Here is a 21,367-nt window from a genome sequence, read left to right as displayed (position 1 = left end):
ATTTAAAATCAGGTCTCTTGGGGTAGAGCCCCATATTCTTTTTATCCACAAGGTCCCCAGGACCTTCTGATGCTGCTCTAAGACTGGTTCTCCCCATTTACTGCTCACCACTATCACCTGGGGGCCATTAAAAAGCTCTCGACAACCAGGCTACCCCCTAGACCTATAAAATCAGAACCTCTAGGGTCGGGAGCCAGGTACTAGTGGTGTGTTTGTGTATTTTGAGAGTGAGCTTGAGACGGGGAGGAGAAGAGAGAGGGAGAGAGCGAGAGAGAGGGAATATAAATCTTAAGCGGGCTCCACACTCAGCGCGGAGCCCAACACGGGGCTCGGTCTCATGACTGTGGTATCATGACCTGAGCTGAAATCAAGATTATGGCACTTAATCAACTGAGCCACCCAGGCACCTCCAGGCACTAGTGGTTTTTAAAGCTACTCAGGTGATTATAATGTGCAGAGAGGCTTGAGAAACACTGATTCCAGAACCTTCATCCTGTCCCCAAGGGAGGCTGTGATTACCATCCTTGCGGACTCCAAGGGCTTTTGTGTCCGAAAGAAACGCAGGGTGACCCTTCACACAGGAGTGTTTTGTTATGAAGAAACAAAGGAGGTAGCACTCTGTTGCTTATAAATATAATTTATTACCTGTTTAAAAATTCTTTCTTACATTTTGTACATGTTGGCTGACAGAATAAATGCAGGCAATTTACAAACCAAGGGACTGCAGGAAAAATGGGGAGAGGCAGCAGGGAGAGAGAAGAGGCACACCCAGAGCCGGCATCCCTCACCTTCACCACACAGCGGCATGGTGGACGGGATGCCCAGAGAGCACTCCTCCACCAGGGGTTTTCTAGAAAAGGAATTGCATAGAAGATACAGCAAGAGGGAACTCCACAACAACAAAAGAAGTGTTCCGTATCTGAAAAGCCAAAGTTGTGTTGTCGTGTTTCCAAAAGAAAAATGACAAAGCACAAAATCTCAATCCGACACTTCTGCAGTTGAACTGTTCCAAAGGGAACAGCAGGTGGATGACACAGGCTCTTCAACACAGACTGCTGGGGATTTCTCTCTGACAAACACTGCCTGTCTTCTTTAGAAAGAGCGAAGCGGAAGGTCACCAACTTGCTACAGCTCAACGTTAAACTCGGTGAACATGTACAACACTGACACCCAACACACACACACTGATGATATTCCCTGCAATTGGCTGAATGCATTCTGTCTGGAGGGCGAGGGATTCGGTACCAATAGCAGATTGAGGGAAGAGTGAGGGGGAGAACGCAAACCACTCAGCTTGTTCTGATTGCTGTCCTCTTTCTTTCCCAAGGCCTGGAGGGGTACGCACTTGAACTTAAGCCCCTAGGATTACAGGCGTCATATGAGACTTTAAGAGTATAAAAAGGCAAAGGCATTTTCCACTGGCTGTAGATTTCTTGCTCTTTTAAGCTGTTCTAAAACAGGTTTGTTTTAGCCTGGAGAAAATAGCTCACGTCACGATTCTTGGATATTGCCTCACCATCGTGCCGAGGTGCAGAGGTCAATGGCTCATCAACTCCTAGGCTACCGCTCAGAGATACCGGCCTATGATTCACATTCTGAACTCCAGAAATGAGGGTTACTGCACCCTGGGTCAGCGCCATCAGGCTCAACAGCAGCTCTGATAGCCCCAATTCCAACAGATCTTTGGAATTGAAGGATGACACATAGAATTTGAGAATATTTATAATGGGCCCTGAAGTGTGATGGCCTTCGGCAATTTACAATATTGCCGAGGCACAAATCTCAAATGGCATGTTAAGAGGCTGGTATACAGTGCCAAATACTTTGGCTGGTGGGCAGCTGACTGTGTCTCAGGGCAGCTTCCTCGTTGTCTTCTGAACAACTGGTGTACCGGCCACAACTCTTGCGACATTCTGCAGAGATTCCCAACTTTGGATTCTGGAAGATCTCTTCAATCCCCGAGAGTCTAAGTGTATGGCTGGCCGGGAAACAGCCTCTTACCAACAGTGCGTTCTGACGGCTGCTGGGGTTTGTGTACCAGCACATTTGTGGAGTTCCTAGTGGTTTGTCTTGGTGATGCCTCCCTCAGCCATTCTAAAATCGGTCGAGGAGCATATGTTACATTTGGTTGAATGAGCTCATTAGTAATCCCACCACAAATCAATAGGAGGAGGGGACAAGCCTACCGGAAAAGCTGGGAGCCCTGAACTCTTCTGAAGACAGATTTTTTTTTTAAGTAGGGTTTCTGAAAATGGGGGCAAGCACAAGGCCAGTAAGCCTGAAGGATCAGAAAGTTGTTAGTCTTAGTTCACAGGGAAAACCTACCCAGTGACATACGTTGCCATTCCCCCCTCCCCCCACCCCTGCCTTTTGAAAATAGCAGGTTTTAGGCATGAATTCTGGAAATACTTATGACTCCATTTGGCTAACTTGACCTGTATGGACACAGGTTTAAATTAACATTGGTTGCAATATATTTATTCCCCTTATGACTTATTCCATTGAAAAAAAATCATTAGAGAATGCAAGGGAAATCTTTGAAAGTGATCATTACAGCCAGAGATTATACAAATATATTTCTTAGGGTAGAGAAACAGCACTTCATTGCACAGAGTCAAAGTTCTAAGGATTTCATTCAACATTAGTTCAACAAGGTTAAAAAAAACCACACAAAAACAAAAAACCCAAAGTGTAATAGTTGGTCCTATGAGGCACTCGGAAGGTAAAAAAAATGTCTTATTACCTTGAGATAATAATAAAAATATTTTCCTTATTGGATCTATAAAATCTAATGCTCATTGACCACTATCATCTTTACAAATAATTGGCTTTAAGCAACAACATTCTGATTCACAAAAGCTCCTCTATTTTCAAAGAAGATGGATAAAACCCAGTTTCATTTCAGCTGTTTCCATGGTCATTATTCCCTCATTGGCCCTTGGACTTGTACTGAGGTCTCTATGTGAAACAGATAACTTGTCCAGAGCAACTGCTCAGCAAAAGCTAAAGAAAACTCACATTCAACTTCAAGACTGAAAATTCAACATGTAAACTTCTTCTACATTCTTTACACTCTCTTGCAGGTCCTTATATAGTTTTTATTTGCTTGACCCCATGGGGGCAGACCATATACTGGCAAAGGCTTGTGAATTCTAGGAAGTTAGTGATCACCTTACTGGCTCCCTTCCTCATACGTGGATGACAGAAGTGGACCGAAAGCATATCCGCCGTGTTCCTGACAGTCATACACACGGGGATACAAAGGACGAGAGCCTCGTTTGCTTCTCTCCAGAAGTAAAAAGTCTTGATTCCACCATCTGAATGCTTACTTTGAAGGTATCTAACTTACATGAGAAATAAATATCTTAAAAAAAAAATTACAGAGTATCTAATTTCCAGAGTGTCCTAAACTCAGTCTCCATGACTTCTTCCTAAAGAATGGCTCTACTGTTTAAAGGTTAAGAGAGTAATATCTCTAAAATAATAGTACATATGAAAATGGGCAATGGTTTTACAGTTGAGTATTGGACACCTCACCCAAAATATTGCCCTGCCTTTGAAGAACTCATCTGAGGATGGGGATTTTTTCCTTGTAGCGGAGGTGAGTGTCCACATTGGTGTCCACACAGTTTGTGAAAAGGCTGTTCTCTGTTACATGTTTGTCATCACCCTGTGTCCAGTTACCAGTACTGAATCCAGTTTTTATTCCTTCCAGATCAGACTAAGGAAATCTGAGTGAATGTGGTGAGAATAAAATGAAAATGGGATGAGACCTCTGCCTTTAGACACCCACATTCAGCAGAAAGGAATCTTCCTTCCAGTCCTGGTTACCAATCACAAATCTCCCTTCCTTAGACACAGTTCTGTCATTTGCATATATAAAACTTATTTGTAAGTGGATTCTTCTTACATTTCCAAAAATAAATATTAGAAAACTAAATGTAGGAGATTTAAAACATCCAAATCTCAATAAAAAATGTAAATGTTAAACATGACAACTCTTCAAAAACTGTTTTATACACAGATTTGTTTCTATCATTCCTATTACCCCAAACCAACTTGATAACATACTGTGTGTGAAAGAGTTGGTGTACTAGCCTCATAGTGACATGGAATTTTTATGGGTGATTTAAGTAAAGAAGTGTGACAATAAGAAAACTATAGATTTGAAGTGAAAATTTACCCACGTGTGTCCTGAAGATCCTGACTCTTTAGCCATTAATTCCCTTTGTCAAACAACTTTACGTGAATTTTTATGTGACACTAGGATAGATTGCGTTGTGCACCACTAGATGGCACTATGCACAAATGATAAGTTTCTTTCCCCATCCCAAAGAAGTAATAAGCGCGTCCTTCCTCACAAGCTATATAGAAACCCTAGGAATCAAAGGCAGGACATGTCACATAGAATGATGGAGTGGCTCTCTATGAAATGAACTGTTGAATCTGGACCTTCTAAGTTTGAGAGCAACCTAACTGCTATTATTTTACTCCAAAGGAAAAGGAAATCAGAATTCGTAGGGAAAATTATTGGACATGAATGGTGTGTTGTACGTAAGGGAGTTGGCATTCACTTGATGGGGAACATAACAGGTTCCATGACAGATGAGTACCTCACTTACAAGGAATCAACCACTCTTTCCTTTCCACTAGGCATGGAAGTTCCTTTGAACATCCTTCAGATTTCTAATTCTTGATTTCCACAGATGACAGCTCCCCAAACCAGTATTGATGAGCAATCTTGAGAAGTTATTTCAAACTGAAGTAATGGACAATAGCAATCTTTTGTCCTCCTCTTTGTAAAAAAATATCTATTTAAAAATCTTTTTACGTAGCATACAGTGTTACTATCTTTTGGTCAAATACGCATTGGTACAAACATTATCCACTGAACTTATTTATTACTGCAATCCCTTCCTTTCACGATAAGTGTAACATGTTTTTATCTATGGTGCAGGGGTGGCCTGAGAGAGACAGGTTATGGAAAATAGGCCCCAAACAGAAGATAAGAAACAAAAACGGTGAGAGAAGAGGCTCCATAACAAGGTATCAGTAGTTCCTCAATGATGAGGATGCCTTGAGGAATCTTGGGCGTACTAAGAAGTCACCAAAATAGAAGAGGAAATATATGGGTAAAGAAGGAGGAAAATATCTAAAATGATTTCTCGTTCAAGGCCAGTCAGTAACCTCTATACCTCTAGCCCAAAAGTGAACCACGGCCATGTTTTGAAGGTTCTGATTCATACACATGGGTGCTTGTTGTTCAGTCGTGGCTTGGCTTCTGGGCTATTGACCCTTTATTTCCCACCTGTTGAATGAATGGAGTCCCTGGGTTAAAACCAAGGGCCTGTGATAATTCTCAGGAAATACCATAGTTTACACAAAGTAGTCGTTTGACTACTTTTTGGTTAATTTTTTTTTAATTTTAAAAACGTTTGATTAAGACAATAATAGAACATAACTTGCAACGAGTCAGGAAGGCAAGTGGTCCCCAAAGAGGAAAGAAAATGATAATAAAGGGATGCCACCTCTTGGTGAGCAGCACAAAGACGAGGCTGGGAAGCATGACAAACAGGTTACAGGTAAGGATCATCCTCTTCAAAGCTGGAACTATTTGGAAGGCATACTGTAGCCTGGGCAAGAGACTAGCTAGCTCTTTATTGATCCAGGTCAGCGTCCAGTGTGGGCCTCAGACTGATGAATGAGACTGGAGACATCACAGGAAAAGTCTAGCATTTTAGAACCTTGAGAATATCTAATACTTCCACCCTTTCATTGGACACATGGGGAAACTGAGGTCCAGGGAGGTTCAATGACTTTCCCAAGGTAGCACAGCTAGACAATGACAAAGCCAGAATGTGAACTGGTTTTCCGATTGCCAGTTCGGAGGCTGTTCCTCTATGCACACTGCCTCTAAAGTAGACAGAGTACCCTGGGGGAGTCAGTGTGCAATCACATAACTACAATATTCAGTGAACTTTAATAGAGAACGCTTCTTCCAACAAGACTCGGAGGAGAAAGACCCTGCCTGAGCGAGCTGAAAGAAGAGACTGACAAAGCCAGTGAGCACTGACTATCTTTCTGGTGCAGAAGGATGCAAGAAAGATAAAAGGTCAAGGAAGCAAAGCCTTTTAATTAAACTGGTGACCACGCCCACCTTATGTGAGAAGAGTGAAGCAGGTCTAGTCAATATCTAAATACTAACAGTACTGCTAACAAAAACAGAAGCTAAAAGAAAATCCTTTTACTAGAATACCTGTAAATACTCATTAATAATAATAATGATAATAATGATACCTTTAAAAAAACACCTCAAATTGCATATTACAAACACACACGTGGTGAAGAAATGCTTGTTTGTGTGGCTGAACATGAATCACTGTCTTCCCTGCATTGCTACAGCTTTGTTCCCGGGGGGCACCAGATGGGTGCCCTCAAGGAATAAAGAGTCTTAGTTATTTCTCCTTTACACTTAGATTCTCCACCTCCCTGATACAAACAGTAACACTGGTTCTACAAGTTCTAGAAACGGAACACCAATGGAAGGATTATCTGAGACACTTGATGCACACAGTTTGTAGCAAAAGTCTGCGATTTCTCTGTAAATTACTAATCTGAAATAGACACAACAAACCGTCCACAGCTTCAACTTCAAATGATTTAAACAAAAATAGAACGAGCCATGGACAGTGTCCGCATCCCTGTCCAATTTGATGTAAACAACGTTTGTAGAAATTGGGTTTGTTAAGAAAGTTTATCCATATACCTGGATAGCAATAAAAAGCGTTTCCTAGGAAACTGTAAGATCCTGTACCACACAGCATACAGCCCAACTAAGAGGAAAATTAGGTCGATTTCTAAATTCAAGGTACAAATTTACACAATTGTTCTTAACTCCTGTGATGATGTCCGAGTAAAGTGGGCACGTGTATCAGCAGTTGTGTTATGTTTTCCTTCTCTCTCCCGCTTGCAGTCTTGCCTTTGAAACTCATCGGTCTGGGTCCATTCTGGATTTCCTTCTCAACTGCGATGGCCTGGACGGCCACAGACTCCCTGTGCATTGCCGTCCTTCATTTCCAGTCCCAGCACGAGTCAGTACTGCCCTTCCGCTGCTAAAGACACCACTGTCTCATGCCTTCCCATTTCTTCCAGGACAGCCGCCAGCATGCTCAAATTTCCATCTGGGAAGTTCTGTGCTTCCCAGAGATCCAGGATTACGCCAGTCGGGCTCGATTTGGTAGCAAAGTAATTCAAGTACCTGTAATTGGGAATGGGAGAGTGTGCTGAAGGGTGAGATTTACAGACCTATTTTCTCTGTACTAAACCCTTCCGTCTCTCCATTTGTCTTTTAAGTATCCGGGTCCCACTGGAGAAGCTGTGGTTTACAGGGAGCCATCCTAAATAACTAGCACATGCTTAATTAGATCAGCCCCAGACAGGAGATGTGATGTTTAACTTTGTTAACCTCAACTCTGAGTAAGATAATTTAAGAGGCGAGATGTCTACGGGTCATATCCTAAACAGGAAATCAAAACACTCATGTTTTCTTTCCAACCCAGGCTCTGATCATCTTTGACAGATCATGCCATGTCTTGTGCTGGGTGGTGATGGCAACATTCCACGAAGAAGGGCTCCTGAGGTCTCTTTATAACTCAGTATCAATGCGGTGATTAGCATGTTAATTAACCATCAAGCATCAGCTCTTGTTCAACCGGAGTTGAGGAACAACAATTACTTTAAGTGAATGGATATATTATTTAGGGCCATTTAGCCCATCAGCTTTGCAAAGTGGATCACAAAACCTGATCCTTGTCTTGTCAGATAAGCCCAGGATATCTCTCAACAAGGTGTCTGTGAGACCAAGATGCAAGATGCAAAGAAGCCACTTAATACGGGTTTGCAGAATGACAAAAAGTAAATAGGTAAAAATAAAAGTAAACAGGTGTATGGGTAGAAAACAACAAAGGTTGCCCTAAGTCTCACGGGCATCAGCCCCGGTGCTCTGTGTCTAACAGAAACAGGAGCCCAGCCATACCCACCTGTCCAGGTTCAGCTTATGGGCCAGCATCCGCCAGTCATGACCTCTCGTCTGCGGGGCGTCCAGGCTGCTACAGAGCTTCTGTCTGATAGGTGGAGGGATGCTGAAAGCGCTGGGTCCCGTCACGGTGGTGATGGTGCTCGCTGGGTCCAGCAGAGGCAGATCGATGCCAGTAGGCTCCTGTAGTTTGGGCACAGGAACAACACAGCATTATTTCCAAAGACAAAAGCAATCTCTATTGAACCAATCGACATAATGCCTTGCTTTGCGCAATAAGAAGAGAATGGCCTCTTCCTGTCCGAAAGCCGGGACCTGACCTGGCCGAGAAGAAGAGGTAACTTCTGTGCTGACTTTGCATAGCCTTGAATGTATAGGTTTTCGCTCTGGGCTGGGCTTGGTGGAAGTTCTGGTGGGATTCGATAGCAGCTTTTCTCTCATCCCGTTCAGGATGAAAGAGGGGAGAGGACTATCAATCCTCCTAAAGGTTTAGATTTCAAGAGGGGAGAAATGTTCGAAAGGGCAGTTCTTTGTGAATGAACAGATCTGAGATTAGAAGGCTGGGAGTTCAGAGCTTCTAGAAACTGTCTTGACCCTGAGGGGAATGCCCTGGGCAAATGCCCAAGTAAATTCTCTCTCTAACCTCTGCAGAAGAAGAGTCAGTTCTGCTTTTGTTGAATGAAATGGAACACAGCTCTCCTCCAAATGATATCAAATTAAGACTAATTTTTTACAGAAAATGGTGAACACAGTAGATTGCCTTAGGGCAAGCTGCTAATGGCATCCTCCAATTGCTGTACACCCTTATTTTTGTTCAATCTAATTTTAGGGGAGAAAATCATAAATTGGCTCTTAAAATAGTTTCAGCTCATAAAACAGCACAAATGCAAAATCTGAATTTCATCTGCAGGAGAAACTCTAATCATTTTCTGATCACTTCTGCTGGTTAGGAAAGCAAAAGCAAATGTTGCCTGGGAACTATTAAAGCAATAAAAGAAAATCCACTTAATCTACTTTAAATGTCATCTCTCTCTCCCTCTCTCTCTCAGAGCAGGTAACTCCTTGGTGTACATAATTAGTTGCTGGAGGATAAACTAGACACAGTTTCAGTCATCATGAAGTCTCTGGTGTCTTGCAGAGTGCTTGGCTCAGGAGGTCAGTGCCACCACTGTCCAGAGCCCCCCAAACTGCTCCTGCCCGGTGGGGATCACTGCTGTCTGTGTCCCAGTGTTCAGTGACAGTACGTTCTGTATTCTGGGGCCAACTGCCAAGGCTCACGGCTCGGCTTGTGCAATCCCACTGCACAGGGTCCATCCAGGGGCCGGGAGGGCACATTAGAGCAAAACTTTTTTTTTTTTTTTTTGCGATAATACACACGATGGGGTTGGCCGCCATCACAGTATTTGGCCTCAAAACCCCAAAACTGACAAACGGAGACTGAGGATTCCATTTGCTCCTCTGTGCTCATTCCAGCACATGCCAGTTAAAAGACTGGTATGAATGAAACACATTAGCAACATGTGGGATTTGGGGTCCCCCAGTGAAGACACGACTTGTAGATCTTTCCCCACATCTGACAGAGTTCCTTCCAAGGGACCCTGAAGACAGAGGAATCCTGACCTCAAGGACACAGGACTTAAAGGAGAGCAGAAGAATGACCCAGGGGCAGGTGATGGTGTTTATCAATGCATTTGTGTTGGGGATTTCTGAACCAAAGGACTTCAACACTCGTATTAGGCAAAAATGATGTATGTATGGGTTGGGAGGTGGAGGGGAAGAGAAATCACGTGGTATTTCCACAGCTTAGTGCCATCACCCGTGCTGAGATCCTGCTTGCTTCCTACCTGGACAGTAACAACAGAGCCTAGAAGGAAATGCCGCATATCCCCAGGTATGACTATCCCTTGTTGGCAGTGAAGATTAAATTTGCGCCTGAAGCAACAAGGAGTATGCTTTGTGTAGCTCAGACTTGCTTCCCCAGAGAGTATGCTTGCTGTTGGCCACATCTCCTTACTGATTACCTGTGGTCTATGCCAGACTAATCTTCCCAAAGTTCCACGCTGATGTTTCTCCCTTTTCTTTCTTATTAAAAAGCCTTAAATGCTCCTCCTACCACATGGAGTCCCGCAGTGAGGGATACCTGTGCCACCTGCCCCCTTGGGTGGTATGAGGCCTGAGGGGTGATGCCTGCATAGTACGGGTCCAGGCCTGACATGCAGTAGGGGCCCCATCCTCCCGTTCTCCCACCACTTCACAGTCCGACCCGGTCTCATGTTGCCTGGACAGAACTCAAACTCTCCTCAGACTGGACCACTCACTCTTCCTAGTGCCTTTTTAAAGGATGGACCTCTGATAGTTCTGCCCTTTCCCTTACTCTTTGCTGGGTAAATCCCTCAAAGTCTGGACCCAAACACATGTTGGGGTACCTCCCCTGAACAAACCCACCGAAAGTCACCAACCTGGGACCTCTTGCAGCACCTTTCCCGGTCCACACATCTGCTCTGGGCAGGTTGGCCATATTTATGTGTTATTTCTTTTGATTTCTTAAATTTCTTGGAGATGAGGGTATTTTTGTCATCCTCAGAATCCCCCTGGTACTCAGCACAGTGCCCTGCACACAGATGCTCCTCAATTCAAATTTGGTGAAATGAAAGAAAACATTTTTCCTCGTACAGAAAGGGGATAAAGGCCCATCCCACAGAGATCCCGACAGAGGCCCAACCCACAGAGTAGTGTGTTATGCATCCTTCCAGGTAAATGTGGCTAATAATACGGCTCTTCTCACCGTTAAATCCTGAAATAAAGGCCAGGTAAAGGCAGGCATGCCTCTCGGGAGGGTTTGTTCATGTATTCTTGTTGTCAACCTTTTCCTGATGAGTAAAAACCGTTACCACTTCATGTGGGCCTTCCAAGTCTGAGTCACCAGCCCTGTCTGCTGTGCCTATTTATTTCTGCATGGATGAAATTAGCCCAATAGGGCACAACTTTTTTGCATCTCTTACCAGATGGCTGACACCAGCCTTGGAGGTAAAAGAAAAATATACATCTATACTTCCGTTTCCATTTCTTCTAGTAACTTCAGTTATTAGTTCTTCCTTTACTTCCAGGTAAGAGTAGAGTTTACTCTTATGGAATGCTTATTACAATAATCGTTTATGATATTGGTACCATCTGTCTCTGATGTTATGATTCCCTTAGTTAGACATACGATTTTTCAACATTAGCCAAACAGCTGCTGTGGGTGACGGCACACATTTTCAGTACTGGGCGGTGGAAATAACGTTCCACTCCCATACTCTGACTCTTCTTCCTAAAGCCACTTAAAAAAAAAAATGTTTTCCTGGGGTGCCTGGCTGGCTCAGTCAGTTGAGCATCCGGCTCTTGATTTCAGCCCAGGTCACAATCCCAGGGGCGTGGGATTGAGCCCCGTGTCGGGCTCCACACTGAGCATGGAGCCTGCTTGACATACTCTCTCTCCCTCTGCCCCCTCCCCCATTTGTGCCCTCTCTTTCTTAAAACAAAACAAAACAACAGCAACTAGATTTTCCTAATGATTGTTTAAACGGGTTCTAGAAAACTGAAGAGTAAGTGCATGAGATGAGTACAGCAGACTGATGTACACAAAGATTATTCTAGCAAATGTAGGAAATTATAACTGTTATTATTATCTGGAAATCTGTTAGTAAAACAATTGACTAATACTGCCTCCTCAAGTTCTACCTTTTTCAGGGTTGAAAGCTATGAACTAAAGCAAGGTATGAAAAACCAGCCTGGGAATAAAAGCTATCTCCTTTACCCTGAGGACTAATATTTATTTATTTACTTATTGAGATTTATTTTCCATTCATTTCTTTTTACAGTGGCTGGCAGAGGTTTTATTTTATTATTTTGATAAAAAGGGAATCTAAAGTTTAATTTGATGACAGATGCCACAGCTTGCAGAGGCAGAGTTTACTCAAGAATTCAGTGATCCTAATAGCATCGGTGGGAGCAGTAATGGTGAACATCAACTGAACATGTGCTGTAAGCCAAGTTCTGTTCAGTGCACTTACTACCATTCACTCGTTCCATTCTCACAACAGACCCAAAACTTCATGCTATTATTATATCAATTTACACAGGAGGAAACTGAGGCAAGAGGGGTTAAGTAATGGCCCATATCCCCATGGAACTGTCCATTTGGGAATTTCCTACCAGAGGTCTTTGCATATAGTTACAACTAAATGGAAGGTCTGAAGAGCCTTTAAATTTCCCTCTCTTCTCTACACTACTTTTTCCTCTGGTGTTGATGAATAGCTTCCCTGTTCTTACTCTGCCCATATCCCTCTTAAAAAAAAAAAAAAAAAAAAGTAAAACCTTTAATTACTTACATTTGGGCATGCATTCATGCCCATACTTTTACTCTTTCAGACATTTTCATTATTAAACCCCATCTCTGTGAGACTAAAGGCTTTGTCTCTCCTTCAGGAATCTCTGGCCAAAGCACCCAGTGAAGAACAACTGTCTGGCTCTTGACATCACCATGGTCTATGTCAAGCACAGCCTGGTCTCCCTGGGGGGCAACAGGTCCTTCCTGACTAGAGAGGCCAAGGGCTATGGCTTTATAAATGACTGCTGGTGACTGCCTTGAGTGGTGGGTGGCTGGGGGGCGGGGGCAGCACATTCCTGGCAAGTCAGCTCATTCTTGGAAGATAGCACTTTGGAACTGCAACCCCAGCCCACCTGCCAGCTAGCTGTGTGACCCTAGGAAGGAGCGCTGTGCGGGAGAAAGGCACCACAAATGGCGCCTTTTCTCTGTTTGGTTACGGTTTGTCAGTCACAGTGTACCCCTACTTGGAGCTTTTGATGAAGATAGGGGGCTCAGGGCTCTCCAGATCAATTGTTCAGAGCCGAGCCTTGCTCCTCAACATCAGTACCCAGCCCCACGCGTCTGTCCCCCTCTGTGGGCCGCATGCACCCGCATTCAAATGCTAACCACAGCGGTGGGACTCAGTGACCCAGAAGTAAAAGCAGCAGAGTACCCCATAATACCCAAAGTCATCTGACTCCAGTCATTTCTGACCCTCCCTTGGTTATGTGAGCTTGTGGTCACGCGCGGGCAAAGGCCTCCGAGGCCACAGAAGGGATGGCCTCTCTGAGCTGACCGCCACCAAGTTGCAAAAGAAATCACCTTTCCTCTACGTTGGCACGACAAGGGAAGTCCTTAAGTTGGGCTTACACTATTCAAAACTCTTTTCCCAGCGTGGGGCTGGCGGCCCTGGGGGAGGGGCGCACCAACAGCTCTCTTTCACTGGCGGCCGCGCCTCGTCCAGCTTTTCATCAGGCCGCGAACGTTCGCACTGAACTGAAAGCAGGCATCAAAGGAGCAGACCTCCTCGCCCCCCTCCCAAATTCCGCGGCCTTTGTTGTCCCTGGAGCTGGGCGGTTATTGAACTCTGCAGACCCGCTGGGCCCAGAAAGTGAAAACACCCTCCGGAGCCAGCAGGGGTGGTGCTGTGTGCCTGGGAGATCGGGCCTGCGCACCGGAGGGCCGGGCGGTTGCCATGGCGCCCTGACACCGAGATCATTCCTTATGAATGTCACCGGGGTCTGTGACTAAAGTTGTTTATGAGTCAAAAGTCTCCCGAAACTACAGCAGGAAGTGATGGCCGAGGCCGGGCAGGCTGTGGGAAAGGAGGCTGGAGCATCCCGGAGCGGACGGGCTCCCCCCTCCTTGGTTTGCTATGGAAGACAGCCCTCAAATGCAACATGGAGCGCGCCACACGGCGCAGGGCCACATTTCATTCGTCACCGCGCGTGACACCGCGAGGGAGAAGCCGTCTTTTAAATCACAGGCCGTCCCGCTGTAGTTTTAAAAATACGACAGTCCTGCGCTTTGTGGTTCAGCAAGCAGCGCGGAGCTGGGCTCCTCGAGGCCCCAGGAAATGTTGCCTTCTGACCATTTGCCTGATTCCTTTTCCTTTGTTCCTCCAGGGTGCAGGGTTTCTACTGTTCAAAAGGAGGACGGGGAGAGTATGGCGCTCCGAGGGGACGCTCTGGGAAAAGTTACTCCGTGTACACGCTGCTTAAATTAAACCTTACACTTGAAATTCAGATCTGTTGTAAAAAGTTAGAACACGATCCTTAAATGCATGTCACTAAATATAAAAGCCTTCTTCCTCCAAAAGGATTTCCTATTATATTCTTTTATATATCTGGCTCCCTGTGTTCATTAAAAATAGTATTCTATTAATAAATAGGACCTACAGGAAGCTTCTCAGGACTTCCCACATGGCCTATGCTGAGATACCTTTATCCTCCACACCCCCTCTCCCTCCCAAGGTCGTTCTTTCCCCTGATTTCAGAGGCAGCCAAGAAAGAGCTTCTTACCTCTGACACGGTGCAGTTTAGCTGGAAGATCTGCCCTTCTCCTTCCACCTGTCGCACGCAGAGTTTGCAAACCAGTTCCACTGTGTTCAGGCTGAATCTTTCCAAGGTGAAAGTGCAGTGGAGGTTTCTTTGAGACCCACTCCATATATGATAAAAAGGAATTTCCTAAAGGGTATACAAACGTTAACCACCAATGAGGGGCTAATACCAAAAGCGACTCTCAGACACTGCATGGCCAAGTCCTTTTCTCAGGATTACAAGTGACCTTATTTCACCCTCACAACAGGCTTAGGGGTAGGGACACTCCAACCCGCTTTTCAGATGAAAAAACTGAGGCCCAGAGATGTTAAATCTACCACCCTCCAATCCCACAGCTAGTAAGTGGCAGAGTTGAGATATGAACCCAGGGGGTCAGCCTCCAGAATCCATTTACCTAACCAGTCTGCACTTCTCTGTCATTTACAAAAGAAGCCATTGTAAGTGATTTTTCAAAAGTTTAGCAATTCCCAAAATAAAACCTACACACTCCAGTCATTGCTCATTAAAAGGAATCCCTGCCGTGGTATTCTGGAGAAAAGCAAAGAAAGTCTAAAGGGTAAACCACTGATCTAGTTCGCTTTCATGCCTATATGCCCCCTCTGCACAGGACAGGGGGAAAGTCAGAACTCACTGCAAGTGGGAAACTGTGGGCTGCCGATTAGCTGCCACAGAAAATCCTTGGCCTAAAAAGCGCCAAGCCTCTAACAGACATAAATTTTCTAAAATTCTAGACCACCTTAAAGAGCCCATCCTAGAATCTTGTTCCCATAAAGGAAAGAAAAGGTTGATATGTTTAAAAAAAAAAAAAAAAAAAGGTGGGGTGGGGGTGGGGGGAGAACAATGGTGGTTAAGAACTAAGGCTCTGGAGCCAAATTCAGTACAAATGCGAACACTCTCCCCTTGCCTATTTGGTGACGTGGGGTGAGATAATCTTTCCGTGCCTCAGTTTCCTTATCTGTGAAAAGGTAAGCGAAAGAGTAGCGTAATCATAGACCTACTGGGGTTGAATGAGATAAACCAAAGTGCAGGAGTGTCTGGAAGATGTTACAAATTCAGCCAGTTCAAGGCTTAGCTTGAACTAATAGCAGATTATCATTATTATTAAAATAGTATTTTCCATTATGATTGCACAAAGGATACAGGTCATAAAAGGGAAATATTTCTGGGGTTTTATGGCAGTTGCAAAATAAGAGAGAGAAGAAAGCAAAGGAAGATATTTAATGAGAAAGTCAAAAGCCTGATCCCTCTACCAAGTGCTGAGTTATACAGAAGGGCCTGGTATGCACCCCTTATGAAAGCTTCAGACTGTTGGCAAGCTAAGAAGTTTGTTTCCCACAGTTTATATTTAAGTACTAGATATATGAGACTAAGAATGAACTAGAAACCTTCCCTTCACTCTTAGTATGTTCACTGACTTATATCAGGAAGTCACACCCAGCTTAGCTGCAGTGCTGGGGTGTGGGATTGGATTTGCGTGCATGTAGACACGGATTCACAGATTATCCAAGTGTGCCTGCATCTCCTGGGACTGGGTATGAGGCTAGAGATTGCGTTGCACAGCCTCCTGGGAGCTCGGGCTCAGAGATGTGGGGGTAGGGGGGCAATGAACAACCCTTGGAGAGGCCTCTGCTTTCCCCATGTATCCATGCAGTGAGATTTTGGACCAGTATTTTTATGCTCTTATTTAATAAAATCCTGACCACATTTTATTTTCAGGTGCTATTTCCACTTCCAAATTGGTGTTCCTTCCAAGTTTTCAATGTAAATGTATTTTCCTAGCAAGGCTGAGGCCTAATTTGTGTCACATGTGATAACACGGTTCTTCTGGTTTTCCTTATGAAGGCATTTTTGAGGCTGTTCTGGTCAATTCGATATTAGCATTTATTCTGAAAATGAATTGAAATGATGGACTTGGAAGTCCTTTTTACTAAAAATAAAACAATAACAGTACAATTATTTGAAGGAGAAATATGAAAAGAATTCTTTCAAATATTCTATAATATTTTTCAAAAATCCTAAACTCAACACCATTTTAGAGAAACAACTACCGATGCAGGATTAATTTCAAGGAGAGTAATATCTGATTTCTAAATAACTTTAGACCTTTTTCCTTTTTTAAAAATGTTTACTTATGTATTTTTGAGAGACAGAGGAAGGGAGAGAGAGAGAGGGAGAGAACGAACCCCAAGCAGGCTCAGCACTGTCAGCACTGAGCCCAATGCGGGCTTGAACTCATGAACCATGAGATCATGACCTGAACCAAAACCAAGAGTCAGACACAACCAACTGAGCCACCCAGGCACCCCTAGGCTTCTTTCTTGGAGCTGTCTCCAGTCCTTTGGTTCAGCCTGGGAACCTTACCTGATATTTTGCCAGCAATTTGCTTTTCCAGAGGGAATGGGTGATATCGTGAATCGACAGGCGCAGGTTGTGGGTGCTGCCTTTAAAATGAAGAGCCTTAGGTTCTTCTAGGAGCTGTCCTCCCATCTGTCTCTCAAGCTGCAATACCTCCTACAATGACATGCCCAAAGTCAAAAGCAAATTACTGAATCGTATGTCTTCTGCTGGCCGGCCGTCTCATCAAATGCGTAATGTTTCCTCACCGGGCCGCCCCCACACCACAACCAACTGGTACAGACTCCCTCTTCTGCAGCCTGGAGACCCTCCAATTGAAGCCCCTGCCAGTTTGTATGTGACTGGATCCACCTGACCATCAACAATCTACATCATATGCTGTGAAGCAAATTCAGTACAGGCTGCATTTCCCAATGGATGAGTGGAAGATTTAATCAAATCCTGGAAAACAACAATCAGAGCCCCAAATGGGAAGAACTCCAAATGAAAGAAAAAAAGAGGTAGGAATATAGATAAACAGTTGAAGTAAGGAGATTTTCAATAAACTTTTAGGGCAAAGGGCAACCCCCTAGAAAACAAACCCATGTCTTGGACCTGGTAAAACCAGCCAACAAGTAAAGACCTGGAATTCATTTTGGGCATTTTTTCAACTTTTTATAGTTTCTTTACGTACAGAAATAATAACATTTTTTGCTTAAAATTATCCATTGCACACTTCTTGATCATCAAAAATATATATACTCATTATATGTCCTATTAGAGGAAAATATACTAATACAAATTAGGAAAGTCTGTCAGCACCGAATATTGAACTAAAGAGTTACTCAAAGTTGAAAAACAATTGCCTCATCTTTCAAGAACCACGGCTGATCAAAAAATTTGCTATGTAACTTTACTTATGCTATAAAGATGTAACATGAAGACAAATTCTAAATCTACTTCCATTCCTCAAACAAGCTAATGGGAGTTAACGAAGCATTTCCAAGTACAGCTGCAATTATCCAAACAGCAGCAAACCATAAGTTACCAATGAACAAAATATCCTGAGTCTCTGTGGTTGGAACCATCCTGTGTACTTTGCTTCTCTCACGCTTTAAAAGTTTTAGTGACACACATATGTAGGCAATTTGTGATCTTTCTTTCTTCCTTCCTTTTTTTCAGCGTTCAGGAAAATAATGGATTTTATAAAAATATAAATGCAAACCACTAACTTATTTTTTTGGTGACATTTCAGTTGAAAGCATGGGGTTCAAGAACACAGGCGCTCATTCAGGTCCTTCTACGCGCACCTATCAGGCACCTACCGGGGGTACCGAGCACAGATGGGTCACAGTGGAAAATTGTGAGGATGGGAACCAGATTGCCCGGAAATACATCCACGTTGCATTTGTTGAATGAATTCTAACCCATGCACATGGAGCCCCATAAGTGCAGAGCTTACCAACATCATTGATTAGCTGTAAATAGCTCATTTCTAGCTGCTTCTTCGTGGTTCTTGGCATCCATCATCTTTGAGCCAGGCCACTATTCTGAACAATGCAAGCTGCTGAAAGGTCCTCTAAGATGTAGGAAATACTAGGATCATGTGGAAAATGGTCTCAGACATGGGTTCCTCTAATTAGTGTTTAATGGAAGAGAAGAGGCAACAGCACGTTGACAGAGAGATGAGCATGGTCCAGCTGCTTCAGAATATTTACATTTAGAGTATTCCACCTTGCTGACTGATGAGTAGCTATTACTTGTGACAGGAGTCTGAGCAGTCGGCCAACTCTCAACCGGTCAAACTTCTACCAGGACACATATGTTGTGCCCTGGTTCTGCTGCACCCACAGCTCGGCGGGCTCCGAGGGTCCCCACTGAGCCACACCAACCTACCCAACCCAGCACTGCACACACGTTCCTCGTGGAACACTTCACCCTCCATTCCTCCACAAGAATCTGGCCATGTGGAAATGAAGACGAATGAGAAAAGTGAGGGTTAATTGCAGTTTCTTCTGCTTCGGCAGCAAGGCATAATGAGCTTATGTTGATCATGTTCGGTGTCTAGTTAGCATAATAGGGAAAGCTGATGTTCCCAGTGAACCTGGCACCTGACAAATTCTAAAGCTAAAATGATGTTTGTTTATAAGCCGTTAGAAGAAAAGAAACATAATTAGAAATCTTTGAGATTACAGTCATGCCAATCAATCAGTTCTAGCTTCTTTCCAGTACACCCTAATTACCTCATCAAGACGTCTAAAGAGCAATCGATAGTAATTATCTGATTACTATAGATCTTCATTATGTCCAAATTATCTCCCTGGGATGTCTAAAAGAAGATGCATTGTATTCTGGGAGGAAATTGTACCCAACAATGTATAATCCACACCCCATTCCTACAATCAACATAGATTGCCAGAGGATATGGAGAACATTATCAGTTTTCTTGGCGGGGAGGACCATTGAAAAAAACCTCAACTGCCTATTGGCCATGACCTTGGAGTCAAGAAATCTAATACCACATTTGAATGCAAAGTCTGGGTTGGAGTCAGCCCAAGAATAAGGCTCAGTCCTTGGTTTCTTTGGCCTTGACCTCAAAAGTCATGTTTAGCGTTCTCACTAGTGGGAAAAGACTGGGCTGGCTTGAGCCTTTCCCCCTCCTCCTCCTTCCTCTTCTTCTTCTTCTTTTTTGAGAGAAAGTACCAAGTAAAATGCCATTTTAAAGATAACAGAGCCAAAGAACACATCTCTACATTCTTAAGCTCTCTGATACAAACAAAGCTGCTGACCTCTCTGTGAGGAACCTAACTTTTTTGCCCTCTTTGATTCGGCATGAACCCTGGTGAAAGATAAACTACCCATCGCAATGTACTCATGCTTAAAGCAGAGGCCTCTCTGACAAGAGACCGCTGGCTCTTCACTGCTACCTCTGGGAGAAATTGGCCCTGGAATAAATGATTCAGTAAGGAATATCCTTACCAACCTTAAATTTAATGTTCCCTGAAACGTAGCAACTGATATCACACTCAGCATGTTTGACTTCAAGGAAACATAACAAAATAAAGGAGAAGACTCAAGAACCAAAGCACAAATTGAAAATATTAAAATGTGAATTAAAGATATTGTATTCAATAAATAAAACAAGTCTTTGGAAACTAAAATCATCTACAACTACATGAGTCAGAGATGACTTAACACATAGAGCAAATCCCATATACAGCTGACCCTTGAGCAACACAGATTTGAACTTCAGGTGTTCTCTTACCAATTTTTGGGGGGACAAATGATGAACAGTACTGTAAATGTATTTTCTCTTATGATTTTCTTAATAACATTTTCTTTTCTCTAGCTCACTTTATTGTAAGAATACAGTATGGAAAGCATATAACATACAAAATATGTGTTAATCGCCATTCACGTTACTGGTAAGGTTTCCAGTCAACAGTAGTTAACTTTCGAGGGAGTCAAAAGTTATATGCAGATTTTCAGTTGCACGGGGGTTGTTGCCCATTGCTCTCATATTGTTCAAGGGTCAACTACATAAATTTTGTATCAGAGGGAGAAGAAGCAAGCCCACTTGATACAATGGTCAGGCTTGTGTTCCTATTGTTAAGGTCTTAAGTGTTATAATTTCAGATGTATGACTTAGCAGATCGCAGTTAAAAATATGCTGTAACTTGTATTTCAAAAAGCTTGATTTTCTGTATTCCTTCTGCATGAAATCATTTTGTTATATATATGATACACATAAGTAAGATGACATAAAAATAACAAATGTACGAATCAATAAGATATAGCTTTAGAGTTAAATGCTTTCCTCTCCTTAATCTTCCTGAGAGCATTCATTCAACATCAGTCAAACACACATGCCCTGCTGGGAAGCATGTCAGGCTCTGGGGCACACAGATGAGCCAGTCCCCGACCCTGCCTTATACCACTCACGGCGGGGAGACTGCTATGTAATTGTGTAACCCAAATGGCTGTTGCTTAGCTCTAAGACAGCTTCCAGACTGGATCACAGGTTAGGGTATTTGGACCACAGGTTGCCTTTGGATCACAGGTTAGGGTATTTCACCCACCTTAAAAGAGAGGAAGAACAAAATATATTTAAGGTCAAAAGATTTAGTTAGACTTAAGAAAAATACAGTGACCTTGGAAAGAAATGCCATACTAGGAATTAGGATCATCTAGGCTCTTTGCTCTCAGAGATCTAAATGTCATCTTCTTTTGCAAAGGTCGTCCCCCCCTCTTAGCAGCACCCCACCTCGGGGCCTTATTTTGGCCCTGGGTGACCACCTGTTGCTCTAATGAGCTTGCTCTGCTTCTAAGAGAAGAGGTCACTTTCTGACTTCTTTGTCACTTCTGTCTCCACCCTGCAACTTGAAAAGACTCTCTCAGGAGTCAGTTATTGGCAGAGGTGTCTCTAGCCCATCTCTCTGCGGGAACACACGCAAGACCCCAGTCGTAAAGGCACCAGGAGCAGGCCCCTGTGCGTGTGAGTCCGTGCCCACCGAGATCTGAGCAGTCCTGCAGCATGGCTGCTTCCTCAGCTCCGTGGCTGCCCAGCGCAGGCTCTTCAGTGGCCCTGAG

The 21,367-nt window shown here is 43.7% G+C and overlaps 1 protein-coding gene across 2 annotated transcripts in view; it reads right to left on the bottom strand.

The window, feature by feature from the left end:
* Positions 1-621: 621 nt before the first annotated feature.
* UNC5C (unc-5 netrin receptor C) overlaps positions 622-21,367 on the bottom strand; it is a 359,471-nt gene continuing 338,725 nt past the window's right edge. For both annotated transcript variants that reach the window (XM_019463841.2, XM_019463843.2), the window contains 4 exons: positions 16,805-16,954; positions 14,405-14,569; positions 8,040-8,218; positions 622-7,258 (listed from right to left, as the gene is read on the bottom strand). In XM_019463841.2, the coding sequence (XP_019319386.1) occupies positions 7,093-7,258; positions 8,040-8,218; positions 14,405-14,569; positions 16,805-16,954 (660 nt within the window). In that variant the 3' untranslated portion in view covers positions 622-7,092. The remainder of the gene's footprint in view (positions 7,259-8,039; positions 8,219-14,404; positions 14,570-16,804; positions 16,955-21,367) is intronic.

This window comes from Panthera pardus, unplaced genomic scaffold (assembly GCF_024362965.1).
Source record: "Panthera pardus isolate Hobbes unplaced genomic scaffold, ASM2436296v1 HiC_scaffold_13, whole genome shotgun sequence".
Lineage (NCBI taxonomy): Eukaryota > Metazoa > Chordata > Mammalia > Carnivora > Felidae > Panthera > Panthera pardus.
This window is presented reverse-complemented; position numbering and strand designations above follow the sequence as displayed.